A 26,596-nucleotide genomic window follows, 5' to 3' on the forward strand; every position below is an offset into this window, starting at 1 on the left:
ATTATGTAGATAATGAGATGACTTCATATAGTGCAGAAACATATAAAATAAAAAAGAGATAAAGAGATCAAAACACTACATGGAGACTACAGGCGTGGAAATGATGTCCTTGAGGCTCAATGACTAGCCAGCCTAGGCTGCTTGGCAAGTGTTAGGTCCCAGTGAAAGACTGTGTCTCACAAACCAAGGTGGATGTCCTGAGAAGGACAAATGGGTCCATCTTCTGGCCTACACAATACACACTCTGGCCATCTTCATTCGCATGAACACAAAAGCAGACTCTTTTATGACCACCAACTCATTGATAAATTGTCCTCAGTGCGATCCTAGATAAGAGCCAAGTGAAACAGAAGATATGTTTGGGCATATGTTAGAGAAAGTTAAGTGTTGTATCCAAGTTTAAAACAATGTGTTAGGGACTGGAGAGATGGGTCAGTGGTTAAGGAAACCGTCTGCTCTTCTAGAGGTTCTGAGTTCAATTCCCAGCAATCACATGATGGCTCACAACCATCTGTAATGGGATTTGATGCCTTCTCCTGGTGTGTCTGAAGACAGTGACAGTGAAATAGATAAATAAATCTTTAACAAAACAAACCAATGTGTTGGTTAAGTTTCTATGTATAATAATGATACCATGACCATGTAGTCAAGGCACTTCAGAGAGACCTATTTGGGGCTAACAGAGGTGGTCAGGAATGCTAACAGAGTACATCAGGTTGACCGACAGCTGGATTAATTAGGCATACAATTAATTTTAGTATTTCTTTAACTTTCTGTAGATTTTAAATACTTTCAAAGTGAGGGTTGGTGGCAAAAGTTTTCGAAACTAATCTATTATATCCATGCATGTGGAAAAAGCATTTTTGTGCCAGTGGTACACAGAATACAGCAATTTCAAAAGCAAAATTCAATTAACAGTAGTGCACTGAGGAGACTGACAGATGACTGACAGGAAAGAGCAGCTGACAAGGATCCTAGGGAGTGCAGTGGCGGGTGGGGAGGGGCTAGCAAGGAGCTGCACACTGGGGAGGGATGTGATGTTCAGAGATGCTGTCAACAGGGCTGTCCCCAGACATCCACTGTCTTCACTGGCAAAGCAGGAAACTTAGGTTAGAGGATGCGGGAGAGGAGGAGGAGGCAGAGGACGGGTGCTGGGTCATTATCAGCATCATCATTATCAGCATCTCTGCTTCTCTTACTAGTCTGTATATGGGGGCTTGATTCTAAGGTACTTCTTCCTTTATTTTTTCTTTCCCTATCTTTCTTTCTTTCTTTCTTTCTTTCTTTCTTTCTTTCTTTCTTTCTTTCTTTCTTTCTTTCTTTCTTTCTTTCTTTCTTTCTTTCTTTCTTTCTTTCTTTCTTTCTTTCTTTCTTTTTCTGCTCCATATCTTACAGTTCCAACCACAGAGCCACCAGAGGGCGTAGGCTCCTGGTTATTTATTTAGGTTTATGATAAGGTTCTTCTTTCACATGCCCTGAGGAAAAGCTCTGGGATATGAGCAGGGCAAAAGCCGGATGTTGAGGTGCGGTACTTCCGGTACAGTACAGTGAGATACTACGTTTCCTAACCACAAGTTTACAAACATGCAGGGCTTTGTGCAACCAGGAAAGCCAATGAGCTGCTTCCAGTGTCTCATTTACTGTTCTTCCTGTTGCATACACACTTCCTCAACATCTGCATTTTCTAACACGCCAGGGTGAAGCCTGCAGTGTAACCCTCTACGTTTGCCTGCTGCAGGGGCCATGGTTTAAGTCACTATTGATGTCCTCTTCAGAAAAGACACACCCTTTCATATGAAATGCAAAGCCCTGTATAGCCTCTCCCAACTGCCTTCCTAGTTCTCTATGCTTTTTCTATGGCTATTTGTTGTTGTTGTTGTTGTTGTTTCATAATTGTATGTTGGCGCTTGTACCCCTCCTCCCTGGACTTCATTATTGTAGTACAGCTCTATTGTTTCAATGTTGATGTAGTCAATAGTTATCTCCAACAGTACCAGAGAAGATGTGTTGGACACATCTTCAGTATACACGCAGCAGATGTTATTCCATGAATCATTCAAGGCCAGCGGGAACGCTAGGAAAAGTTCTCGGCTATGCCTCTCTCGGTTAGCTCAGCCTCGGTCACTAGCTGTTGTTAAGTCCTATTTATGCCCTCCAAATGTCATGTGTCCTCCACGGGTCTTCCCTCAGCATGTGCTTCTATCTCAGCAAGTGCTTCTGTCTCAGTGGACATCATTCTCCCAATCAGCCTGAGTCCGCAGAAGGGGCAAGAAACTGTAGCACACCACCGGAAGTTTTTTGGTGCTTTTCTTTCTCTGGAGTCCCAACAAATGGAGTTCAACTACACAATATAAGGCAGACCCTAGCAATAGGTCCTTTCATTTTGCCATTGTTTGGGGCTGTAAGTTTTATATATCAGTTTCCATATGCCACATCATTTTTGTTTTAATATTTAATCTATTTTTGCTTCAAAAAACAATATTGGTTTGTTTTTTCATCAAACTTGTCTTACCTTCTTTCTTTCTTTCTTTTATTCCTTTCATCTCCCTCCCTCCCCCTCTCTCCCTTCATCCCTTCTTTCCTTCCTCCCTTTCATTTATTGAAGCAGGATGTCATGTAGCCCACAATGGCCTAAAATTTGCTATAAAACCCAAGATGACCGTGAACTCCTGATTCTTCTACTTCCAACTGCAATAGAATTATAGACTTTACTTAATTTTTTAAAATACCTACTGCAGTAGCCCCATTTCTTCTGCTTAATGAAATCATTGACTTACTGCTTTTGAAGCAAGTTCTTTTATGTAATAAATTCGAATTTTCAAAATGGAGGCTTTTAAAATCACAACTTGTGGGTGCACCTGTCTCCCACTGCTGGGAATCTCATGCCCAACCCTGTTTTATGGTTCCCATCCTGCTCAGGACCACTGCTTTAGTTTTACCTTCCACGCTAGTAAAGACAGGCTATTGATTCCTGCAGGAGGCTTACCACAGGAAGATAAAAATGGATGCCCTTGGAGAAAGGACTGCGTATAACTAGTGGTTCATCTACTCACCTCCTTTACTTCAATTTCAAGTCTATGACATTGAAAAAGCATCAGGGCTTCACAGGTCATTTTTATACCAGCAATGGAGAAGAAGCTGAGCACAATCAACCCTGAGAGAGATGCAGAGCAGCCTGCCAGAGTCTCACATCTTCTCAAGGGAAGGGCTTGACGTTTTCTTATTTAACCTTACATTTTATTTCTAGCTCCTATGTTTCACAAAACCCTCAGTGTATGTGCATTTTTAAAGTGTCTGTAAATAGAGGTGGTTCTAAAAGAAAATAAAACTAACTAAAAATATCATGCTACTAGACTCAAGTGTAGCTCAGTGGTAAAATGCATGCTTAGAAAGGATAGACTTTGGATTTGATCACCAGAACGGTAAAACAACTCCCCTAACATCCCCCTCCACGTAACACACACACACACACACACACACACACACACACACACGCACGCGCGTGCGCTCACTGGATCTTTCATGACAACAAAAGAACAAAAATGCTAAAGAATATTACATAAACACTACATTTAATATATATATTCAAAATTTAACTTCATTCAAAGTTTTCTCAAGTCAAATATTCCTTAACTCAAAAGAAAAAGGACTTTCAAGGTATTTCCAGACCCAAAAGTCTACAGACTGACTTTTAAAATTTTACCAATGTTTGTGTCTGCTGCTAAGGGGACAAATAGTTTATACAAAACAAGATGAATAATGTAAAAGTTTGTTTTGATTTTGAATGAATTACAGTTTCAGTAAAAACTGGCAGTGGGTTGCTTATGATAGCTGAAGGAATAAGGCAATAATTTAATTACATGTCATTGCAGTGAGAGTTTATGGAACTCAAATATGATTACTTTTAACAAAAAGTTATACTAGAGAATTATATTAGTGTATAGAGATAAATAAACACACTAAAATATTTTCTTTTAATGAACACATTAGCATTTTGATTTAGGATGTTGATATTACTAACAGGGTGCCACAAAACTGCGGCAGAGAATTTTATCTATTGCTGAGAAACATAAGCAATAGTTTAATGACATCATGTCCAACGTTTGAAACAGTGGCAAAATTTTAGTTCTAGGATACATTTACTGATTGAAATTATTTTTTCTTGTGCCAATTTTATAGAAAAGACAGTTGAGCATCTTGCTTGCTCCTTAACACATTTTAATTCTGATGAGCAGAAACGATGAAACATCAAATGGAATTTATGAGGTTTATAGTTTAATTTTCACATTTATGATCTTGCCCAAAATAGGACCAATTCTATGCACTGGTTCTAAATAAACTATCCCCTAAAGTTCCCACCTTCAAAATATCTATTTTACCTAAAGGCTATTCTTTGCCATGGATCAATCATTTATATATTTCTCTCATTTTATCATGTTGTTGATGAAAAGTTCATCTTTCAGTGTTGACTGCAGATTTTAGATTTGACTTGGAGCCTGGGTCCATGCTAAGGCTTTTTTTCTCATGTGGATTTCTCACCATCAATCTTTTCTGGTTTTCTTCCCACTTTCCTGACCATTTAGCCCCCCTTTCATTGACTTCTCAATCCCTTCATCAATACTAGAGGGTGATAATCACCATCTTGAGCTACCTTTTAAATCATACACTGCTTCCTGCCCAGGTAATTCAAATCACTCCTTATCTCTAGTTATCAATGAAATGCATAACCAACAAAAGGAAATGCCAACAAATAAATGGGAAGTTACATTTTACTTTAAATATGTAAAGGATTGTGAGTGGATTAAATTCAGAGAGGAACAAACTCTTGTGTTTGAGTAGACCCGCCTCTTCTTCCGGGTGAGAGCAGTTTGTCACACAGCAGAGGAGCTAACAACACTCTCTAGACAACATTTTGCTGGATAGGGAGAAGTCATAGCATAGGAGATGTCAACCAATATTATTTTCCATTCAAAACACAACAATTTTTAGTACACAAAAAGTACTGTGCAACCATCGGCAGAGGTTAATTTTAGAACGTATTTGCCTTCTCTAAAATAACCCCCCACACTTTTTCAGTGAATCCCTAACTGTCTTAGTTCCTTTTCCACAGCTGTGACACAATGATTCAGGAACTTATAGAAGAAAGAGTTTAATGAGAGCTCTCTCTTTCAGAGGATGAGTCTATGACCATCATGCTGACATCATCTTGACAGCAGGTATGGTACTGGAGCCGTAGAAGAGATCTTATATTCTATACACGAGTAGGATAAAGATAGAGGGTGGAGTGGCAGGGACTAACTGAGAATAGTGTGGGGTTTTGAAACCTCAAAGTCCACTCCCAATGACCAATTTCCTCCTACAAAGCCATCTCTCTCTCAATCCTTCCCAAACAGTTCCACCTACTGGGGACCAGATGTTGGGGCCTCCCAGATCTTGGTTGCCACTGGGCCACCTGTAGTTATAATCTTCAGATCTGCCAAGCTTTACTGTCTATACTAATCGCTGTCTTTCAAAGCCCAGATCCACCTGCAGAAAACTTCAAGACCTGCCAGAGCTGCTCTGCTGTCGCTGTGTCTCCGCTGCCTGCTGAGAAGACCGTTTGATGTCCCAGAAGACAACATCCTTTGGACCCACCTACAGTGCCTTCAAAGATTGGGGCTGGGGGCTGGGTTTTTTTCCCCCACACTATATAAGCTGAGTTCCTTCAGTAAACTTTGAGCCTCGATCAGAATATTTTTGTCCTGGCTTCTAAATTTCTCTTGCACATTCCATTTCAGCCCAGCCTGCCTCTCAGGATGAACCCAGACCAGATTAAAGTGAGTTTTACTGCAGGCAGAAGCTCGCAACCAGGCACTCAAACATGTGAGTCTGGGGAGGAGGGAGTGGCCATACTTATTCAAACCACCACACTGACTTCTAAACCCAACTCTTTCCACCCAGACCTAGAAATTTTACTAATTCACTTTCTATATCACTGAATTGTCTTATTTTAAATCAGTGGTTCTCAACATTCTCAGTGCTATGTCATAACTGTAATGTTGCTGCTATGAATTGTAATGTAAATATCTGTGTTTTCTGATGGTCTTAGACAACCGCTGTGAAAGGGTCATTTGATCCCCAAGGGATCAGCATTCACAGGTTGAGAACCACAGTCTGTCGTGGGAAATATATTTTTTAAAAAATGAACCCTGGCATGTTCCTGCACATGTACTGGCACCAGCGGGCCACAGTACTATGTCCTGGAGGGGTCCCACCAGCTCTGTCTCACATTCCATCAGCCAAATAGATCTGCCATCCTCATGGTTTGATAACACAATACCCAGTAACCCAGTAAAAACAAGACTAATGCTTATAGTTAACCAATCAGATTTATATATCAATAAATTCTCAGTACACAAGATGCCAACACAATAATTTCAGAAACAACTGATAATGATAAAAGCTGCTCACCTAGGTTAGACAAGTTATCCCAATATGCTAACCTTTATGATATCATAACAACTTGTGGCTGGTCATAGCCACGTTGATTCACGTCTGCCACCATCTTCCTTTCTCCCTGATCCTTCTCATCCTCAGACGCTCCTCCCTGTCTCCACAATTCTTAGCTCCACCTCCCTTTTCCCTGTCCAATCACAGGTCTCCTGCTGCCTAAATGTAATTGGACAGGGAAAATCCTTCGACAACAGTCATATAAATGAAATTATGAAATGAAAAGTATTTAATGATCAGTTTTTTTATTTATAATATTTTTAAGGTTTATCAATGCTGTAGCAAGAATTAGTTTCATGTTTCTCTCTCTCTCTCTCTCTCTCTCTCTCTCTCTCTCTCTCTCTCTCTTTGTGTGTGTGTGTGTGTGTGTGTGCGTAGCCTAGAGGTCAACTTTGGAGGGTATTCTTCAATTGCCCTCCCCCTTGATTTTTGAGACTGAACCTGGAGCTCACCAATTTGTCTAGATGGCCAACTAGCAGGCCCCAGGGATCCTCTGCCCTGTTGCCATCTCTACCCTCCTATGCTGAGATTACAAGTGCTCTGCCATAACTAGCTTTTGAGATGTGGGATAAACTCAGATCCTGATACTTGTAGGGCAAGCACTTAAACATATCCTCTGCCTCAGTTCACCAGTTTTTGTCTCTGAATACTATGCCCTGGAATGGAAAAGGGACATTTTCTTTATCAGCTGAAGGGCAGTTGAGTTGTTTCATTTATTAGACCAGTACGAACAAATAATGCTACAATGAATATTCATTTTGTGAGAACACATGTTCCACGTTCTCTTGGACATACCCTGGAGAGAGGAGTAGTTGGGTTACTCCTGGTCAGCTCTGTGTTTATCATTACGGAGAAGAGCCAAACTGTTTTCCATGGTAGCTATGTGCCTGGAACTCACTCTGTAGACCAGGCTGACCTCAAACTCAGAAATGCACCTGCCTCTGCCTCCCAAGTGCTGGGATTGAAGGCGTGCGCCACCACTGCCCAGCTCAACACATACTTTTTAATAAATATTTAAACTTATGATTTATTGTTTTTAGAAATTTGGTCTTGTCATGTTGTCTGTTGCTTCAAGCTCCCAAATAGTTGGGTTTGTGACCTACACCACTATGCCCAGCTTGTTCTTTTCATTGTGGTCGTGAGAGTGGGTGTGAGAGACATTTGATTGACATATTGGTTTGTATTTCCCTGCAATTGTGAAACCCTAACTTAAAGTGCTTAAAACACTTCCCACGTCTGCTTCCCAGATCCCTAGAATACAGCCAGCAAGAAGCTCTTTGTTCTCCAAAGCCAGCAGCAAGCCTTAAGTTCTTCTACCTGACAGCCAGAAAAGTGATAACCGATAGATGACCCAACCAGGCGCCTGCTTTCCTGTGTTAGGGGCCATGAATGTTTACCAAAGATAGCTTATGACCCCTCCCCCATAAATGAGCCTTATGCTACTTTCCCATCCCCTGTCGAATGTTTACCAAAGATAGTTCCGCCAGAAGACAAGCTGTAACTCATCCCCACTCTAATGATATTTACTCAACTCCCCATTTCTAGTGATCTTATCTCCCCCTTATCAAGTACAGCTTCACTGGAGAAAAGCTGTAACTTATTCCCACTCTCAACTCCCCATTCCTGGTGATCTTATCCTCCCCCTTCTGTGGTTCTTCCTTCAAAAACCCCCTACTGCTAGACTCAGCTCGTAGTTGAACTCTTTAGCCCTTGCACTGGTTAGGAGTTCGGTCTCAGCATGCTGACCGAATAAACCTCATGCAGTTTTGCGTCAAGAACGGTTTCTCTCGAGGGATTGAGGCGCCGACTCATCCTGGGACTTGAGCGAGGGCCTCCCCAGTTTCGGGGGTTTTACATCGATAAAAGGTTTAGAGCATCTTTTCATGTGTTTATTAATTTTGTAGACTTTCTGGGAAATATATCCAAAAAGCTTGTATATATTTTCATGTATCATTTCAAGCTTTATTAGGTATAATATTCTCACCCACATTCCCAACCCTCATCTCTTTTCTCTTCTCTATTTTCTTCTTTTCTTTAAATTTTTTTTGTATAGTTTACAAACTGACAGGTTACCATATGGCACTTTCATGAGTACCTAATTTTGTTCTATCCCACTCTGGCATGGTGCCATTTGCTTCTTTGTTTGTCGTGGAGTGCTGGGACAGTATCTAACTCTATAGCACAAGCTCATCTGAAGCTCACTTTGTTAGCCCAGACTGACCTTGACCTTTGGGCAATCCTCCTGCCCCAGCTTCCTAAGGCAGTAGAAAACATTTCTGGTGGCATCTTTAGGATCTGTGCTATTCAGTTTCTCACCAAAGTTTATGTGAAACTGACAGGGCCCAGAGCGGCCTCATCCTGGCTTGTGACGGTTTATCACTTGGATTTGTCTCTAGGGAGGCAAATCATGTGAAAGTCATCCCTGTAAGGTCAATAGTGTTGAAACTTACTTGATCTCCCTATCACTGGTCGGCCATAAATTGACAGGTCGAAGGATGTAAGCGTTGAGCATGCTTACGGTCTTGGTCTTTTTCTTTTGATGGACACATTGGTGGTCAAATTTTTCTGCATAGTCACAAGGACCCAGATAGTAGTTGCCAGGTATCTTAGGGTTTCGCTTGCTGTAATGAAACACCATGACTAAAAGTAACCTGGGGAGGAAAGAGTTAACTTCACTCAGTTCCTTCAAACATCACATAACACCCAAAGCATTGGTGTACTGGCTGGTTTTGTGTTAACTTGACACAAGCTGGAGTTATCACAGAGAAAGGAGCTTCAGTTGAGGAAATGCCTCCATGAGATCCAGCTGTGGGGCATTTTCTCAATTAGCGATCAAGGAGGAGGTCCCCTTGTGGGTGGGACTATCTCTGGGCTGGTAGTCTTGGGTTCTACAAGAAAGCAGGCTGGGCAAGCCAGGGGAAGCAAGCCAGTAAGTAACATCCCTCCATGGCCTCTGCATCAGCTCCTGCTTCCTGATCTGCTTGAGTTCCAGTCCTGACTTCCTTTGGTGATGAACAGCAATGTGGAAATGTAAGCTGAATAAACCCTTTCCTCCACAACTTGCTTCTTGGTCATGATGTTTGTGCAGGAATAGAAACCCTGACTAAGACACAGTGGGCACTCAAGCAGGGCCGGAACCTGCAGGCAGGAGCTGATGCAGAGGCCATGGAGGGGTGTTGCTTACTGGATTGCTTCCCGTGGCGTGTTCACCCTGCTTTCTTATAGAACCCAGGACCCCACAGGGATAGTACCACCTACAAGAGCTGGGCCCTTTCCCATCAATCACTACTAAGAAAATGTCCTATAGACTTGCCTACAGCCAGATTTTATGTAGGCGTTTTTATAATTAAGATTCCCTCCTCTCAGATGACCTTATCTTGTGTCAAGTTAACCTAAAACTACCCAGCACACCAGGGATTGGGGATAGGCCTGGAGAAAGAGTGGGAAATGACCATAAAGAACTGCAGGAAGGAAATCTCTGTGTGATGTGCTGTGATGGTGACAAAGTGGTATAGAGCCACATCATACCAGCATAAAATATGTTTTCATATTGTACTATACTCATAAAGACAGAACCATCAGAGGGAGCGGAAAAGACCATTTTGTATGACTGTTGCTACTTCCTGTGAACCAGTTGTGATTTCAAAGAAAAAAAGTTATAGCACAAAACATCATTAACTGGTTTTTGTCATGAAGTTCTTTTTGTTTTTGTTTTTTTTTTTTTTAACTTTTTGATGTAGCTCAGGCTGGCCCAGAACTTTCTACATTGGTCTCAAACCCAGGACTTTCCTGTGTTAGCCTCCAATGTGCTGGGATGCTATGCATACATTAGCTATGTTCAGCTAGAGAAGTTCACATTATATTTGCTGGAGGCAGTTTTTTTTTTTTCTGACACCCATCTGCATTTTTCACATGCTGGTGAAAAGTCAAAGTAGGGGGAAGGTTCAAGAGCCAGGAAGTGTTGCTATGTAAATGTCCTGAGCCACCTGAACTCTCATCTTCACAGGGTTAGAGGCCCTTGGAATAGAAAAGCTCTACAATGAATAATTCATCTTGATGATGTCATCTCTTTTACACCTGTAGCTCAGGGTGACTCTTCCTCATGGGGATAAGAAGAAAGGAGACAAGGAAGTGTTCAGGTTCTCCAGTTCCTCACTCACTGTAGAGGAAGTCTGCAGTGAATTACACTTCTCTTCTTGCTAACGTAAGATCTTCCTCTTATCTCTGGAGCAATTTAGTTTCAGTTTAGTTTTGTTTTGGGGAAACTGAATCATATCTCAGTCACTTCTAGTTCAAAGAATTCATGCTAAGACTTTATTTATTTATTAGTCTTATATCTGGCTTCACATCTGTTTAAATGTGGATGCTCCCACCCCAATGTGGAAATGTTGAGTGACCTGAACTCTTAGAACCAGAGGCTTACTGAGAGGTAGTGTAGAGAATGTACTGGAACCTGTGGTGCTGGGGTTCAAACCATAGATCTCTAAACTGACAAAGTACTTCAACTTCCTGAGCCTTAGGTTTTCAACTTGTGAAAAATTAAAATATTTGGTTGATTTCCTTTGTCAGTGTTTCATACATCAAATGCATCTTCTGTGAGGTGCATGCCATAGCTAGCAGACTCTTCGGTTTCTGGCTTCCTTTTCCTATGTTGATTATACTGTCTACATTATCAGTATGATATTTAGAAACCCCTGCCCCCCCAATTGTAATCTGGGACAAGGTACTTTTCAAATCAATAGTGACCTGTGACCCTGTGGACACGGCCCCGCCCCTCCGTTCAGGCCTGTTCTCTTGTAAAACAGGAATCGCTTCTAGGCACAGGTTCCAACTTTAGTCTTTAGTTTGGTCCTGAAGCTCAGGCTCTGACCCATTGACCTAGGTCTCATCCCTAGGGTCTATGTCCTGTCTCTCTGCCCAGGGCCTTCCGAGGCCCAGGGCCCGCCCCACCCCGGCCCGGCCCCGCCCCAGACCCCGCCCCCGGCCACGGCGGCGCCTCTCCGTTCGGGCCGGGTGCCAGCGAGGGGCGGGGCTAACTCGGTTCTTGGGCGGGGCCAGAGTGGCGTACCCGGAGGCGCCGACGCCCTGACGTGGCACGCTGCCGGTTGACGCAGCTGCAGTGCCGCTGGCCTCCGCTCCTACCTCGGCTCTGCTCCTCCGCCCCATGGGTGTCCGAGGCGGCCGGCCGAGCTGGACGTGCTGCAGGCTGAGGAAGTAGGCGTCAGCGGAGGTCCCGACTCGGGGCTGCCGTGCTGTCAAGGTGAGAGGAGCTCGAGAGGCTGCGCGCGGTGAGAGCTGGGAGGTGGCGAGGCGGGCAGCGCCTTTCCGGCTGAGTCTGGAAGGTTTGCGGGGTCGCGGCTGTGGCGCGGGCCTGGGGCCGGAGGTCGGAGGTCGGGGGTTAAGGCGGAGGCCTTGCAGGCCCTGACAGCCCGGTGCCGGGGTTGCGGGCGTGCGGGCCGACGCGCGGACCTGGCGGGGTGGGCAGGGCCGAGCGCCCCGGGATGGCTCGGCCCTCGTCCGGTAGGGCACACCTGAGTGGACACCTCTCCGGCCAGAGGAAGGTTCACAAGGGTTAGCTTCCATCTGGGGAGTATTCGATGTCATCCTTCCTCGCCCGTCTGTTGTGGTGTTGACAGTGGGATGTCTGGTAAAGGGGACGAATTCTTGTAAATTTCCTCTGAGCAGTCATGGGTTCTGGGACGGAGAAAGTAGGTTTCAGGTGGTTTCGCGTTGCTGCTTTCATCCCGTGCATGACAATGAAGCAGATTTTGTCTGACAAGTATACAAGTGAATGAATTAGTCAGAATATTTGACTTAGCAATGACTGCCCTGTGCTATATTAATGTGCGCTCATACAGTTTGTAACATACAGTTAGGTGAAGCCTTTCCCTACTTTGTAGCTGAGAACCTAGGGACAGAACTGTTTCAAACCTGACTTTCTCACTTTATGGCCCCTCAGCCAACATGCCACCCCTCCCGCCCCATTACCCAAATGCCTTAAAAGTTTGCAAGGCAAGTGCCCTGTGATAAAATGTGCCAGGTGCCCAGAGTAGCGAGGAAATGAAGGCACACTTTTTCCAGCGAAGACCCGGTGTCAGTAGAAACACTCTTTCAAGGCTGCACTTTTAAGTATGCCTCACAGGTAGAACTTCACCATTAGCATCCTGACTCCTACCTCAAGGACGCCTATGTTCCTTTTACATGTAAAGTGGTTCTTAAATTATTTTAGTTTTATTTGAGGTCTAGGAGTTCTTGTTACAAGGGAATGCAACATTGGACCAATGCTGAAAGTTTCCTGGTGTGTTTAAATAATTTAGTTTGAAAAGGTTGCTCTACCAACAAAGTTAGGATACCTTTTCTAATTGGTTGATATGCTGGTCTTTTCAGACTTGTTAAGATGAAGCGCTGCAGAAGGACCCTCAGAAGAGGAAAGATACACAACATTGAAGATTAAAAAACTAAACAAAATAAAACAAAAAATCTTGTGTAAGTATTTCTGCCTAAGATTAAAAAAAAAAAAATCTAATTTCTTATTAAAGCCCAGATAGAGAAAAGTTAACTTTATGCTTCATTTGTGATTTAGTCCATCTGTGACCCACAAATCATTCCATCTGCATTTTGCACTGCTGATACCTAGATACCTGATTGATAATTAACTCAAGTGCTTAGCTTTTGCACTGGCATAAGAACGCCCAGGGGAGGGACCATCACCAGGTGCCAGTATGCTTGTCTTTTGCTTGCTCTATTATTTGCTCATGTTTAAAAAAGGCTTAAAAAAGAATAGTTATATGTCTCTGTGTGTGTGCTTGTCATTGTTGTAGTAATTTGCTTTTTAAGCACAGATAAACATCTCTGTAGCCAGTGCTTGCCTGGAACTAGAGATTCTCCTCCCTCAGCTTCTTGGTATAGGCTTGCAACAATTATCCAACTTGAAGTGTTTTCTTTCTTTCTTTCTCTCGCTCTCTCGCTCTCTCGTGCTCTCGCTCTTGCTCTCGCTCTCTTTCTCTCTTTTCCTTTTTTTTAAATTATGGGTTCTAAAGAGAATAGTAAAAGACATGGATAAAAGTTATTTAATTCATTTAATAGATATTTATAGAGTAGTATATAGTAGACACCATTTTGAGCTTCTCGGAAAGATTGAAATTCTGGTAAAGAATGAAATAGTAGAAGAAGAGAAAAGAAGCACCTTTGTTTCTCCTGAATTATTTACTGTGTGAAGATTATTCAGTAGGATCTTACATTAGCTTCCAGCTTCTCTTCATGATGCAGTTGGTGTACAATGAGATGTGGCTGAGCTGGATAGCCATAGTTCCTGTGGATGCTCTGTTGCCTTGATCTACTGCCTTATGCCAGAATATGCTTTTCCTATTAAAGACTGTATTAGTTTCCTTTCAGTGCTGTGATAAGACACCATGACCAAGGCAATATAAAGGACTAAAGGCTTATGGTCCTAGAGGGTTAGAGTCTATGATGGTGGAACAAAGGCATGGTGGCAGTGGCTAGAGCAGCAGCCCAGCGCTTCCATCTTGATCCATCATCAGGAGGCAGAGCGCAGTCTAGGAATGGCACTTGTTTATGAAGTCTTAAGGCCTACCTCCATTGACACACCTATTCCTAGGCTACAATTCCCATGCCTTGCCAAACAGCTTTACCAACTTTGAGTATTCAAACCACCACATTTCACTCCCTGGCCTCATCAACTTGTGGCCATATCATAATGCATAATGCATTTAATCCAACTTCAAAAATACTTTTTGGTCTTAAACTGTTTTTAAAAAATCTAAAGTTTTAAGTCTTTTCTGGGACTCAAAGCAATATCTCAATTGTAAGCCCGTGTAAAATAAAAAAAAATATTTTCAATATCAATAGCTTAGAATATGGATTCCAGTTTTAAGGGGGGAAGAATAGGCTGTAGTAAGGAAATACTGGCCCAGAAGAAAGACTGAAACCCAATAGGGAAAAATCCCAAATCCTGAGCTCCATGTCTGACGTCAAAGGGCTTAGATGGCTCTCTCCATTCAGCTTTTCTGCCTGCAGCACACTCCTCATTCTTGGGCTAATTCCATTTCCTCTATTCAATTCTCTCTGCCAGATATCCCATGGCTCTGGCACTTCTAAAATCTTGAGATCTATACAATTCTGGCTTGATTTACAGCACTTCAGACGATGGCCTCTTCGGGTCTCCATGCAGAGACTTCCCTGTCAGATGCTTGCCCTCTGGTTCTTCTTAACCGCTGAGGGGGTTTCTGTCATCCCTTTACTCTTTTATCCTTCGTGACTCCACATTCTACTGCTCACTGGGGATGGAGCCTAGCCTCACATTTACTGCAGCTTTAATTTGTTGTTGCCTTTAAATTCCTTGGGCTTTTTCTTTTCACAACTTGGAGGCTTAGTTGACTGAGGTCTTACCTTAGTGTACCTCCCTTTATTCTAGTGCTCGATCTCCTTATCTTTTTCAGAACAAGCCTTGGATCCAACACTACATTTCCTAGTATACTTTTTTTCCCTTCAAGTTGTACATTTTGTATTTCCATTTGCCCCACTTGATCTTTTTCATTGTAGACCTGCATAAGAGTGATTACTAATAACTATGTGACAGAGTCAATATTAGGCTGTCTTGAAATCTTCACTGCCAAAGAAATTAGTCTATTACTTTTCAATGTAGCCTCAGGCAGAGTTTTAGGACAAGATTTAAAGGTAGCATGTTATTTATTTATTTATTTATTTGCCAAAATTCTATGAAAGTAGTCTATTTTCCCCTCTAAAACTTCTTGAGCTGGGCCTCCATAATTCATTTTTCTCAGTACATCTGCCTTCTTTTTATGTTCCTACTTAGAAAATAGGAGCTTAAGCTTTGCTTACAGCATTCAACTGCTTTTCTCATTCAAAGTCCTGAAGTCTTCCACATTTTCCCAAAACAAAAACATGGTCAGGCTTGGCACAGCAATAGCCCATTTGCTGATAGCTGCTATATTAATTTTTTTCCTGTTGCTATAATAAAGACATCATGACCAAGGCAACTTGTAAAAAGGAAGCCTTTAGTTTGGCTTATGTATCCAGACAGTTAGTTTGGGTGGTTAGTATGATGACAGAGCAAATGAGAACAATGGCTGGAGCAGCAGCTGAGAGCTCACAGATTCCCAAGCGGGAGGCAGAGAGGGGCACACTGGCAAAGAGGAGGTTGTTTTGAAACCACAAAGCCCTTGCCCAGTGACACACCTCCTCCAACAAAACCACACCTCCCAAGTCTACCAACCAACTTCACCAACTGGGGACCAAGTAGTTAAACATATGGGCCTATGGAGGTCATTCTCATTCAAAATACAACGGTCTTTACTAGCTCAAGATGTGTTTTAACATTGGGTTTTTGTCTGATGATTTTCCTTAGATGTTTTGCGTTAATCTTTTATTGAGGAGAATGCTGGTAGATACTGATCCTGTAGACTTATGCTTTGCAGCCTCACCACCCTCTTCCTTCATTTCTTTGATAAGAATAATGAGTTGTTATAATGGAAGATGGTGGTGATTTTGTATGGCGATTCTGTGTTCTTTTGAGGGTAGGTCACTATTTCTTGGGTTTGATTAGAAACAAAGTATCTTTTATGTGGAGATTTGAATGCCAGAACATATCTCTCAGTTAATATGTATATAGTTATATACACGTGATGTATGTATATATAACTGTATACACATATACACATGTGTATATATATATATATATATATGTATGTATATAGTTATATACACAGTAGTCTAGTAGTAGACCCTGTCTCCTTGAGTATATAATCATTTGACATTTCTAAGATGATAAAAATTAGCATAAGTATGTACATGGCATTTTTTCACATGTAATTCATTATAAAATATGTGGATATTTGTGGATATTTATTTGTACCTTTTTTTTTTTTTTTTTTTTTTGAGATCCATTTTACTAGCCTTAAATTCAGGCTCCTCTAGGCTTAGCTACCCAAGGAAGTAAGACTATAAGAGTAATTACATTAACAATAGTTACGTTATTGTATTACCGGAGTCATTATGGCTGTGTATGTTCCTGCCTTTTTTCTTCTTTGGTATCAATTCTGCGGCCTCACATATTTGTATTTTTTTTTTGACTCTGGGTCTTTTCAAAGTGTGTGTCTCCTATTTAAATTAAAAAATTGTTGAACTAAAAAGAGTGAAAGAGAATAGAATGTTCATGTGTTGTAAAGTGATCCCTTCCTTCTAAAATTTAAGCTGGTGACAGGTTTTGCAGTGCCTTGAGAGATGTAACATGTCTTACTCAGTTTGTAGACAATGGGAAAAATGTAAATGTAAAAATCCTTTTCCTATTATTTTCTCTAGCTTTTCTGTTGTTTCCCAGCATGGTCACTGTCTATTGTTCTACACCCTCTCATTTTACTTTAAGAGATGTTAACTTCTTTATGCTATGCGAATATTTCACACACACACACACACACACACACACACACAAAACATACTTGGAAAAGTACGATTTGTTGTTATCCTCAAAGTGAGAGTCATGGTGAACAATCAGAATATATTTAGAAAGTTGGCAAGTCGTATTTTTTGAATTTCAGTGAAAAAGTTATCTTCATCATTCTTTGTCCGTTTTGAAAAGATTTACTGTCATTTTTTCCCCCAGACTTACCTGTGCTACTTGGTCAAAGGAGTATTAACAATGCAGTTCTCTTTATGATTCTTTTCCCAACTTTTCTTTGAGTTTTTTTAAAAAATTGGATTATTACTGGATACTTTTTGCTGTAAATGAGCTGGGTTAATTGTGTAAATACTGTATTTAAAAGGAAATACCTGTCTTGTCTTTTAATTAGAATATTAGATTTAGTCTGTTATCATCATGGTAGAGAAGTAGTTGAGAGTTTTATCCTGATCTACAGAGAGGGGCCTGGGGAAAGGGAGGAGACAGAGAGAGAGACAGAGAGAGACAGCCAGATACTGGCAAGGGCTTTTGAAATCTCAAAGCCCACTCAGTGGCACACGTTGTACAAGGCCATATCTCCTAATCCTTCTAATCCTGTCAATGAGTCCCGCTCCTTGCTGACTAACCATTCAGATATATGAGCCTATGGGGCTATCTTATTCAAACTTCATGTGTATATAACTATATACATATTTATCTATACAATTGGCTACATCTGCTCATAGTTTGACATTTTATTATAATTTATCCTGAACATCTGAAGGCAAGAGGTCATTTAACTATTCACAAGCTACCTAGAGTGAACTTGACTTGGAAATCTTGTCAAATATTGGAAAATACAAAGAAGTGATGGAGATTATGAAGACTTATTTAATTTAATATGTAAACACTAAATGGCAACTTTTAGAGAAAATCTAGATGAGTAATTATGTAGATGCTTAATATTCCATATTAAAATAGACTTTTATTTTGAGCTTTAATACTAATCATGCTTCTCTTAGTAACTACTCCTTTTTATTTTTCTTTTTTTTCTTGAGACAGGGTATCTCTATGTAATTCTGGCTACCCTGGCACTCTCTGTAGATGAGGCTTGCCTTGAACTCGTAGAGATTTGCCTGCTCTGAATGATAAAATCAAGATATTACTAATGTGAACTATGGCCTTATATTTAGACAGAAATATGTACACATTTCATTGTTGTTTACTTGCATTCCCGGTGAAAGAAATAGAAGGCAACTTAATAATTCACCTTTTATCCCTTTACATGATTTTTTTTTTTTTTTGTTACAGTTTTATGAATCTTTGATTTCAAGTTTGTTAATCTTCTTTAGACCTTTAGATGTTCTGGAATAACACCAGTGATGGATCAAAGGAAGAATGACAGCATTGTCCCCAGTATCACTCAATTAGAAGATTTTCTTACAGAACACAATTCCAATGTTGTTTGGCTTCTTGTTGGTAAGTAGAATGTGTGTTTTCTGCATGTATTAACAACAGCCAGATTTTAGGCAGTGGTTGACTGGACCTGGAATGAATGCTATAGCAGCATCCATTTATCCTTAGGAAGTGAGTTTATATATGTCCTTTGAATATAACTGCTCTGTATTTTTCCCCCTTAGGCTGCCTAGTTATATGCCTTAAGATTGAGGTGGGGGAGAAAAAATATTGTATTTAGCTTATTTTGCATGTTTTGCCTTCCCCATTCCTGCTCCAACACATATACAAAATTTTTATTTTAAGTGTAATAAATGTCCACGGTAAACATTTTATAGTGAAACAACATATATTCAATACTTTATTTTCATTTTCTTCTCAGGGGAAAATGGCAGTGGCTTATGCTATTTATACCTTTTTTTATATAATGGTCTAAAAGTTTTCTAGGTATACTCATAGTTCAAACAGTGCATAATTAAATGTTAGAGACAGGAAGGGAGTGAATGAGTGGCCAACTGATTATGAAAGAGAAAAGGTAGAAAAATAATACTAGTGAAAAGAGGCTGTTACTGCGCACAAATTGACATGAATTTGTGCTGTTTAAGTTGAATGGAAACGGAGGGTAGAAGGGAAAGGGAGACTTAACTGATACTCTTCTACATCTTTGCTGTACTGAATGCAATAGGAAGTTTGTTTCAACACGCAAAGCAGTTTTATGAAGATAGGCTTTAATTTTTTCCACTTTAAAGTGTTGGACCACTGTGGTCCATGGACCTTAAATAAGGTACATGGATTACATAGCTCTTTTCCCTGCATGCATGCTTTTGCCTCTTTCATGATTTGATGCCATATGCTATAAGGCAGGAGTATGGGTAAGATTATGGTAAGATTGAATTACAGTTTAGACTTTGAGTTCTGTATTTTCTATTTGACAAAACTACTATAAATTCTTAAAGCCAAAAACTAAAATGAATATTTTCAGTGCCCTGCACTCTTGGGCCCTAGAATCCTAATGAGGTAAGGTGAGGAAATGAAGACACACACACACATACAGAAGAAGGAGTCAGGTGTGCACAATCTGATGAAGTGGCACCTACTGCCTCATGGCCCAAAACCTCAGTGTATTTATTAAGGACAGCACGGGGGAGGGGCTGGCTAGTCTCCCTGATAGGTCTCTGTAGAGCAGTCTCAGGTTGTGAATATTCTGAGGAGGAGGAAAGCTGCAGCTGCTGGCTTGTTATGTACCTGGTTAGTCATCTGTACTCTCACCCCTGAGGAAAGCTTTGCATTCGTTTGAGCTTCACCTGGGCAAGACTTTGCCACTCCCATGGGGCTGAGACACAGCCCTCAACATGGCTGTGCTTATGTCAACTGTGCACATTTACCCAGGACTTCAGTCTCTCAGGCTGCCTATATTTCCTACAAATACTGACTATTAGTATGAAATAGATCTCAAATATAAGTGTGAAATACAAATTCATAAAAGCAGCATTGGAAATGACCTGAGCTTGATTAAGTTGCAGAATTTTTCCTTATTTCAGATTTGTTCCATTCCTGTCATGCACAGCTCCTGATTTTTTTCCTGTTCTATATAAACTCCTTTTTTTTCTTTTCTTTTCTTTTTTTTTTTTTTGGGGGGGGGGAAACAGTAGCAATAAAAAGAGAATTTTTCTAAAAACAGTTCTTGTGGTGAAATTGTAGTACTTATGTAACAAAGCTGACAGAGCTATTGTGGCTGGTGCCAGTTTAAGAAATATGGTGTTCTTTTAGGACTTGCTTACTGTTCTAAAAACTCTGCAACAAAATTTTGAACAAAGTTAAGATTTTACTGTGATGTTGGTAGGTCACATTGTTTTCTCCTTTTTTAAAAAGACTTATACATTAAAAGCAAAGGGTAATTCATTATCAGAACAATACTTTTTCTATTTTTCCTTTCATGTATTCATGAATAAGGTATCTTAAAAATATGAATCTTGTAGTTGACTATTCATAACTAATTAGACTATCATTTGCGTTACCATAATCAGTGATATTCTTCAAAAGTGGATTGTTGTCATAAGAGTTACTATAGATATTTAGAATAAGGCAGCCTATTTAATGTTCCTTTTGACAAAAAATTCCTGTTTTACTGCTTTTTATTTTGTATGTGCATATGCACATGTTTGTGTGTGTGTGTGTGTGTGTGTGTGTGTGTGTGTTATCTGTGGTTTTTTTTTTGTTGTTGTTGTTTTTGTTTTTGTTTTGTTTTGTTTTGAGACAGGGTTTCTCTGTGTAGCCCTGGCTGTCCTGGAACTCACTCTGTAGACCAGGTTGGCCTTGAGCTCAGAAATCCGCCTGCCTCTGCCTCCCAAGTGCTGGGATTAAAGGTGTGCGCCACCACGCCCAGCTGATGTATGTGTGTTGTGGAGAGTAGAGTGGACATCAGGTGCTTTCCTAAGTCTCTGTCCTGTCTTATATCTAAGACAGGGTCCCTGAACAAACTTGGAGCTCATTGCTTCCACTAGGTTGGTTAGCCAGTGAACTCTGGGGATCCTACTGTTTCTAGCTCCCCAGGTCTGTTTTACAGTTGCATGGTGCCATGTCTATCTTTTATGGGGGTACTGGAGATCCAAGCTCAACGCCTCATGCAAGCACTGTACCAATTAAGTCATTTCCCTGGCCCTGCTTATCTAAAAGTAGATTTTTGATTCATTATTTTTAACAATGATTTTTTTCTAAGTTGAAAAAAACTCATTAAGCATGGCCGAGGTGTAAACAGGCGTGACTTGATTGTTGTGGTAGCAGCTCTTAAGCAGCTTACCTGTCTCTCTAGCTGAGCCATGTGTTCCTTACTGGCTCCTTGCAGCAGGCTTCTGCTGGGCAGGGCAGGACATTACTGAGAGGAGTGGAGATGCTGTTAGAATCTTTGGGGAATAAACTGGGTATGGTTGGAACATAGATACCCAGTAAACCATAGATGGAAGGAAAACAGTAGCTTCAGTAGTGAAAGGACAAAAAAATTGGAAAACAAGTCTTTGGGACTGTGTGGAGAGGGAGGTGGCATTGTGCTTTGGGCACCGAGACATGGCCCAGAGGAAGATTGGGCCACTAGGCCCATGTAAGAAACCACAATCAGACTTTATACCCCACCATTTCTCTTTCCTTCGTGTTTATATTTCTCTTATATAACGTCTAATTCAATTTAATGGACCAGTTTTGTTCTGCCCTGTTCTCTTTCTCCCTCTTAATTTTTGCTTTCCTTAAGAACACAGATTGACCAGGATTTGTGAGTCTTCCTGCCTCAGTCACCCAAGCCCTGAGGTGCTTTGAGTTGTCTGATTGCATTTCTTTCAACTTTCTTCTTTTACCATTAAGTGGAGCTGCCTTATCTCCTCCCTTTACCTTTACTGCTACATACTTCTGCTTGCTCTCTGTCTGTTGCTCTATACAGATCACTAGGTTTACTTTGCTTTTTCCATCACTGTTAGTGACTACTGCCTTGTTGCACACTGTGTTTTGTATTAATTCAAAATTATTAGGGTTGGAACAACTGTTAATTAAAGATTATTCTGTTTTCATAATAGATTGCCTTGCAGTCAGTAGTGACTTGTTCTTAGAGTTGAGTCAAGTCCAGTGGGGAAAATGACACCTTAACCATGTTATAATTTAGTTCCACTTGAACAGTGTACATACTTGGATTGAAAAAAAAAGTGGGTGATTAAAAATGACCTAATCTCAGATGCTTATATCCCAACACAGACCTGCAAGAAACAAAAAAGCAAGGTTGTACTGTGCATTTGAAAATTCCTGATTAGATAGTAAGAGACTCTAGTGAGAGCAAATTAGATGAAATCTCAAGGAAGTAAAAAAGAATAATAAAGAATGTTCAGTGAAAGGAGAGGACATGAATAAACTGAACAGAGCATGAACAGTGGAATGAAATAAAGATGTCAATATAGAGATAAGAAAGAGGTGTTCATTAGAGACACGAGAAGTGCTGAAAATAAATTGGTTTGAAAATTTGGAAATGAAAATGCCAATAAATTAAAAATAAAAAATCTTAGAGAAAGTCTCACCAATAAAATAAATAGATCAAATGAAAAGTGAATTCTAGGGCTTGAAGAGATGATAGATGAATTAGAATATTCAGAGAATAATCAAGGTGAGATAGTAAGACAGTATGAACAGAACACACAGGATTTATGGAATACCATTGGATGGACCAACTTGGAATCAATGGGCAGAGAAGAGGGAGCAGATCAGTGAAAGAATGTTGAAGGCTGTAAGGGTGAAGCCCCACTTCACACATAACGGCAGATACTTGTAAGAATAACTCCTTATTTTAGTTTTCTTAACCAAAAATGAAGGCTGAAGCATGAAGCAATGCCTACAAGTTCTTGAAACATTCCACTTTAATCTGATTAGAACCTACATTTTAAATTTTTTAATTATTATTTTTTTGTTTGGCAAGTAACTAGGAAAATCAAAATTATATAAGAAAGAAGCAATCCATGATTTTAAGATTGCAAGTATTGTCAGAGTACAGATTACTATATGATAGTAAATTTTGTTGTTTTTCCTCTCAACAGCTACCATTTTGTCTTGTGGATGGATTATTTATCTTACATACTATAATTCTCGGAATGTTGGTCTTATTTTAACACTGGTTCTTAACAGATTGTATAAACATGGCTATATCCATATTGGTAAGTGTGTATAACACTATTTCTTCCATGTAATTATAAGATAATATATTATAAATTTATAGTTTATAAACATAGTAGCTTTAGAACATCATTATTTATGTGTTTGAAGTAATCAGTCTATGTGGCCTTTCCTGTAACATTCCTTAGATAGAAATGAATTGCCATTTGGTTATTTTTACCTTATTCTTACAGCTTAAAGTGTTTCTATAGTAACTTTGCTCCTAAAGTAATTTGCTCCTTATTTATTTATTTTTTAAATAAAATGTACTTACTAGAAATATTTGAGAAACTTAAAATACTTGAAAGCTTCCTTAGAATCTGCGTTGACTTTGAATAGTCAGTATAGGCTCCCCTTTATAAGGTTGGTACTTTAAAAATTTATAAGTTGGTATAATTTTGTGTATTCCATTTTGTGGCCACTTGTAGTCAGTTCCTTACTCTCAGGAGAAAGTTTGTAAGTGGATGGGAATTTGTAGGAGGAAGCCAGATTCCTTGGGAACCCTAATGGTTATTTGGCAGAATGGGCAGTGAGGTGGCTGGATAGAGTTCTCCAGTAGTCCTCATATTCAAATGCTTCTTAATGAGCGCAAGAAAATCTTCTCTGAAATATAAATTATCTTCTGTTAATTAGGGAAGATGACTTTTACAGACAGGTTAATGGAGAAAGATGATGAATTAGATACCGTTTGGGTATGTGTAGTAGCTGTTTATACTTAAACTATTTACTCATATGAAGCAGTTACATATTATGGCTATTTAGTAATTCAGTCCATAGTAGTTTGATCCTTTTGTTTTCATTGGAGAACGAAAGATGAGCAATTTATAAGAATTCCAAGGGGTCTGGAGAGGTGACTTAGTGGTTAAGAGCACTGATTGCTCTTCCAGAGGTTCTAAGTTCAGTTCTCAGCAACCATATAGTGGCTCACAAACATCTTTAATGGGATCTGATGCCCTATTCTGGTGTGTCTGAAGAGAGCAACGGTGTACTCATATACATACAATAAATAAATAAATATTTTAAAAAAATTAGTTAAAAAAAGAATTATAAGTATATGGAGAAGTGAATGGGAAAAGATTATTTATTAAAGGCTAAGATTCTTCTAAGTTCTTAATCCTCTACTGTGCATTAAAAGAATTGCTGTAGTTAATTATCGTTTTTTTCTGAAACAGGTTCTTTCTCTTTCTCTGTTCTTTCTGGAAAAGTCATGGTTCGTGAAATATATTACATTACAGAAGACATGTCTATTAGGTAATGAAAAGTGAAAAGAGACCCAAACAAATGTGAAATATAAAAATGATTTTATTTAATATGACATATATTCAAATAAGCCATAAAAGTTTTTTTTTCAGTAATGTTTAAAAATTATTTTTACTAGTGAGTTAATTTGGTTTAGTTAATTTAGACTAGGAAAAAAGTTTCTTAGCTAGCAGTTTATAGAAGTGAATAATTGCATTTGATTTATAGCTGAAAAATTGAACCATTGAGTTACCTGGCCATTTCAATGGTTGTTACATGAAATATGTGTTAGGAATATTGATAGTTCTTATCAACTAGCTCCTTATACAAGGTAAGCATATACAAGTATTGAACATTTATGAGCAACTATAATTTTGCTGTAAGAATATAAAACTATAAAACTAATATGAATATAATAGGAAACAATAACATAATTAAAGTGTTTTCTGTAAACTTTGAAGAAAAGCTTACTTTATTTTTGTTTTTTGTCTTTCCAAAACGTGAGGTGTAGAGAAATGATTGATTAATTGAGAAGTACTATGATTTGGCATTGTTTATACCTCATTTAAAACTTGGAAACAGTTTCTGTGGTTGTCTATAGTTACTTCTAAATCAAAGTAAAAATAATATTTATAAAGCTGAGAGTGAAAGTCGATTCTTTTAAGGCACAAAGTTATAGGTTATTGTTAGATAGGAAAGGGTATCGTTGAAAGTTTTTTTTTTTTTTTGAGTTTATTAGTACCCTCTTTAATTAAAGATTTACCTTTTGAAATAATAATCTTTATACTTTAAAAATGTTTCTTAAAATATGAAAATTTCTGTTAACACCTCATTTTACTGTAAATATAACCTATTTACATTTTATCTAATTAGAAGAGTTGGTTGAGTAATTTATATTTGTTATACATGATAAGCCTATACAAATTTTATCAATTAGATAAGTATTTCTAATTTGGATTAGGCAGTCTTTCTTGTTTTAACTGAAAGGTAATGAAACAACAAGTTGAGTAGAGCTAGTTGAGTTGTGGTAGGCCGCGCCCGTAATCCCAACACTTGGAAGTGGGGGCAGAATGATCTCAAAGAAGTTTAAAGTCATCATTGGCTTTAAAACAAGTTTGAAGCCGACCTGGGTTTTAAAAAGTGAGTAGGTAAATTGTTTTCTTATTTTTCTAATCTGTCTCCCCTCAGGATTCAGGATGGATTTATCATTTTTCGGTGGTGGAAAATGTATAACCCAAAGCAGAAACAACATGGTAAGTTCTCATTTTTACATGTATAAAAGGTGTTTAACCATATAAGCAGAAATTTCCTTTATATGTATTTAAATGTTTTACATTATAGTTTTTGATAACGACATTTAAAAAGCTGTTTTTTTATGTGTTGCTTAAGTTAATTTTTCATTTTACTGTATTACTCAGTCATATTATCAATATATGTTTCTAACATCTGTTGAATATGTAGATCTGACCATATTCTGAATAAAATGGCTTCCTACCATTCTAATCTTTGTAAGACATTCTTCAGCTTCTCTTTATTCATACTTGCTATGTTACCCAACTTTGTCTTGAATTCCTGGACTCTTAAGAGATCCTTGTGTTTCAGCCTCTTTAGTAGCTGGACTATAAGTATGTGCTACCACACCTCAAATGATTAGTGGTGTTAATTACTTGTATATTAGCATTTATATGGCTTCTTTAAAGAAATATTAGATCTCTTGTTCATTTCTTTTTTGGATATATATTTGTTTATTTTTTAATTTAATTTTATTTGTAATTCATATTTTAGACTCCATATTCCATTCACCGCCCCTCCCCATCCACTCTCCGACTGCTCCACATCCCACACCTCCTCACCCCACTCTGTCTCCACGTGGATGTCCCCACTCCCCACCTTACCTGACCTCTAAACTCCCTGGGGCCTCCATTCTCTTGAGGGTTAGGTACATCGTCTCTGAATGAAGGCGGACCCAGAAATCCTCTATTGTATGTGTGTTGGGGACCTCATATCAGCTGGTGTATGCTGCCTGTTTGGTGGTCCAGTGTTTGAGAGATCTAGGGGATTCAGATTAATTGAGACTGCTGGTCTTCCTTATAGGATTGCCCTTCTCCTCATCTTTCAGCCTTCCCTCATTCAACAACAGGGCCAGCTGCTTCTGTCCATTGGTTGGGTGCAAATATCTGCATCTGATTCTTTCAGCTGCTTGTTGGGCCTTTCAGAGGGCAGTCAGGCTAGGTCCCTTTTTGTGAACTCTTTTTTTTTTATTTTTTATTTTTTATTAGATATTTTCTTCATTTATATTTCAAATGCTATCCC

General features: G+C 39.4%; 1 protein-coding gene and 1 pseudogene across 7 annotated transcripts in view; one reads left to right on the top strand and one right to left on the bottom strand.

Moving 5' to 3' along the window:
* Nucleotides 1-9,127, bottom strand: part of LOC110320276 — a 32,635-nt pseudogene extending 23,508 nt beyond the window's left edge.
* Nucleotides 9,128-11,604: 2,477 nt separating this feature from the next.
* Nucleotides 11,605-26,596, top strand: part of Kiaa1109 (KIAA1109 ortholog) — a 196,753-nt gene continuing 181,761 nt past the window's right edge. For all 7 annotated transcript variants that reach the window (XM_021195875.2, XM_029537784.1, XM_029537788.1 and 4 more), the window contains exons 1-6: nt 11,605-11,749; nt 12,877-12,975; nt 18,259-18,385; nt 22,930-23,046; nt 24,217-24,295; nt 25,472-25,536. In XM_021195875.2, the coding sequence (XP_021051534.1) occupies nt 18,289-18,385; nt 22,930-23,046; nt 24,217-24,295; nt 25,472-25,536 (358 nt within the window). In that variant the 5' untranslated portion in view covers nt 11,605-11,749; nt 12,877-12,975; nt 18,259-18,288. The remainder of the gene's footprint in view (nt 11,750-12,876; nt 12,976-18,258; nt 18,386-22,929; nt 23,047-24,216; nt 24,296-25,471; nt 25,537-26,596) is intronic.

This window comes from Mus pahari, chromosome 4 (assembly GCF_900095145.1).
Source record: "Mus pahari chromosome 4, PAHARI_EIJ_v1.1, whole genome shotgun sequence".
NCBI classification, from domain to species: Eukaryota; Metazoa; Chordata; class Mammalia; order Rodentia; family Muridae; genus Mus; species Mus pahari.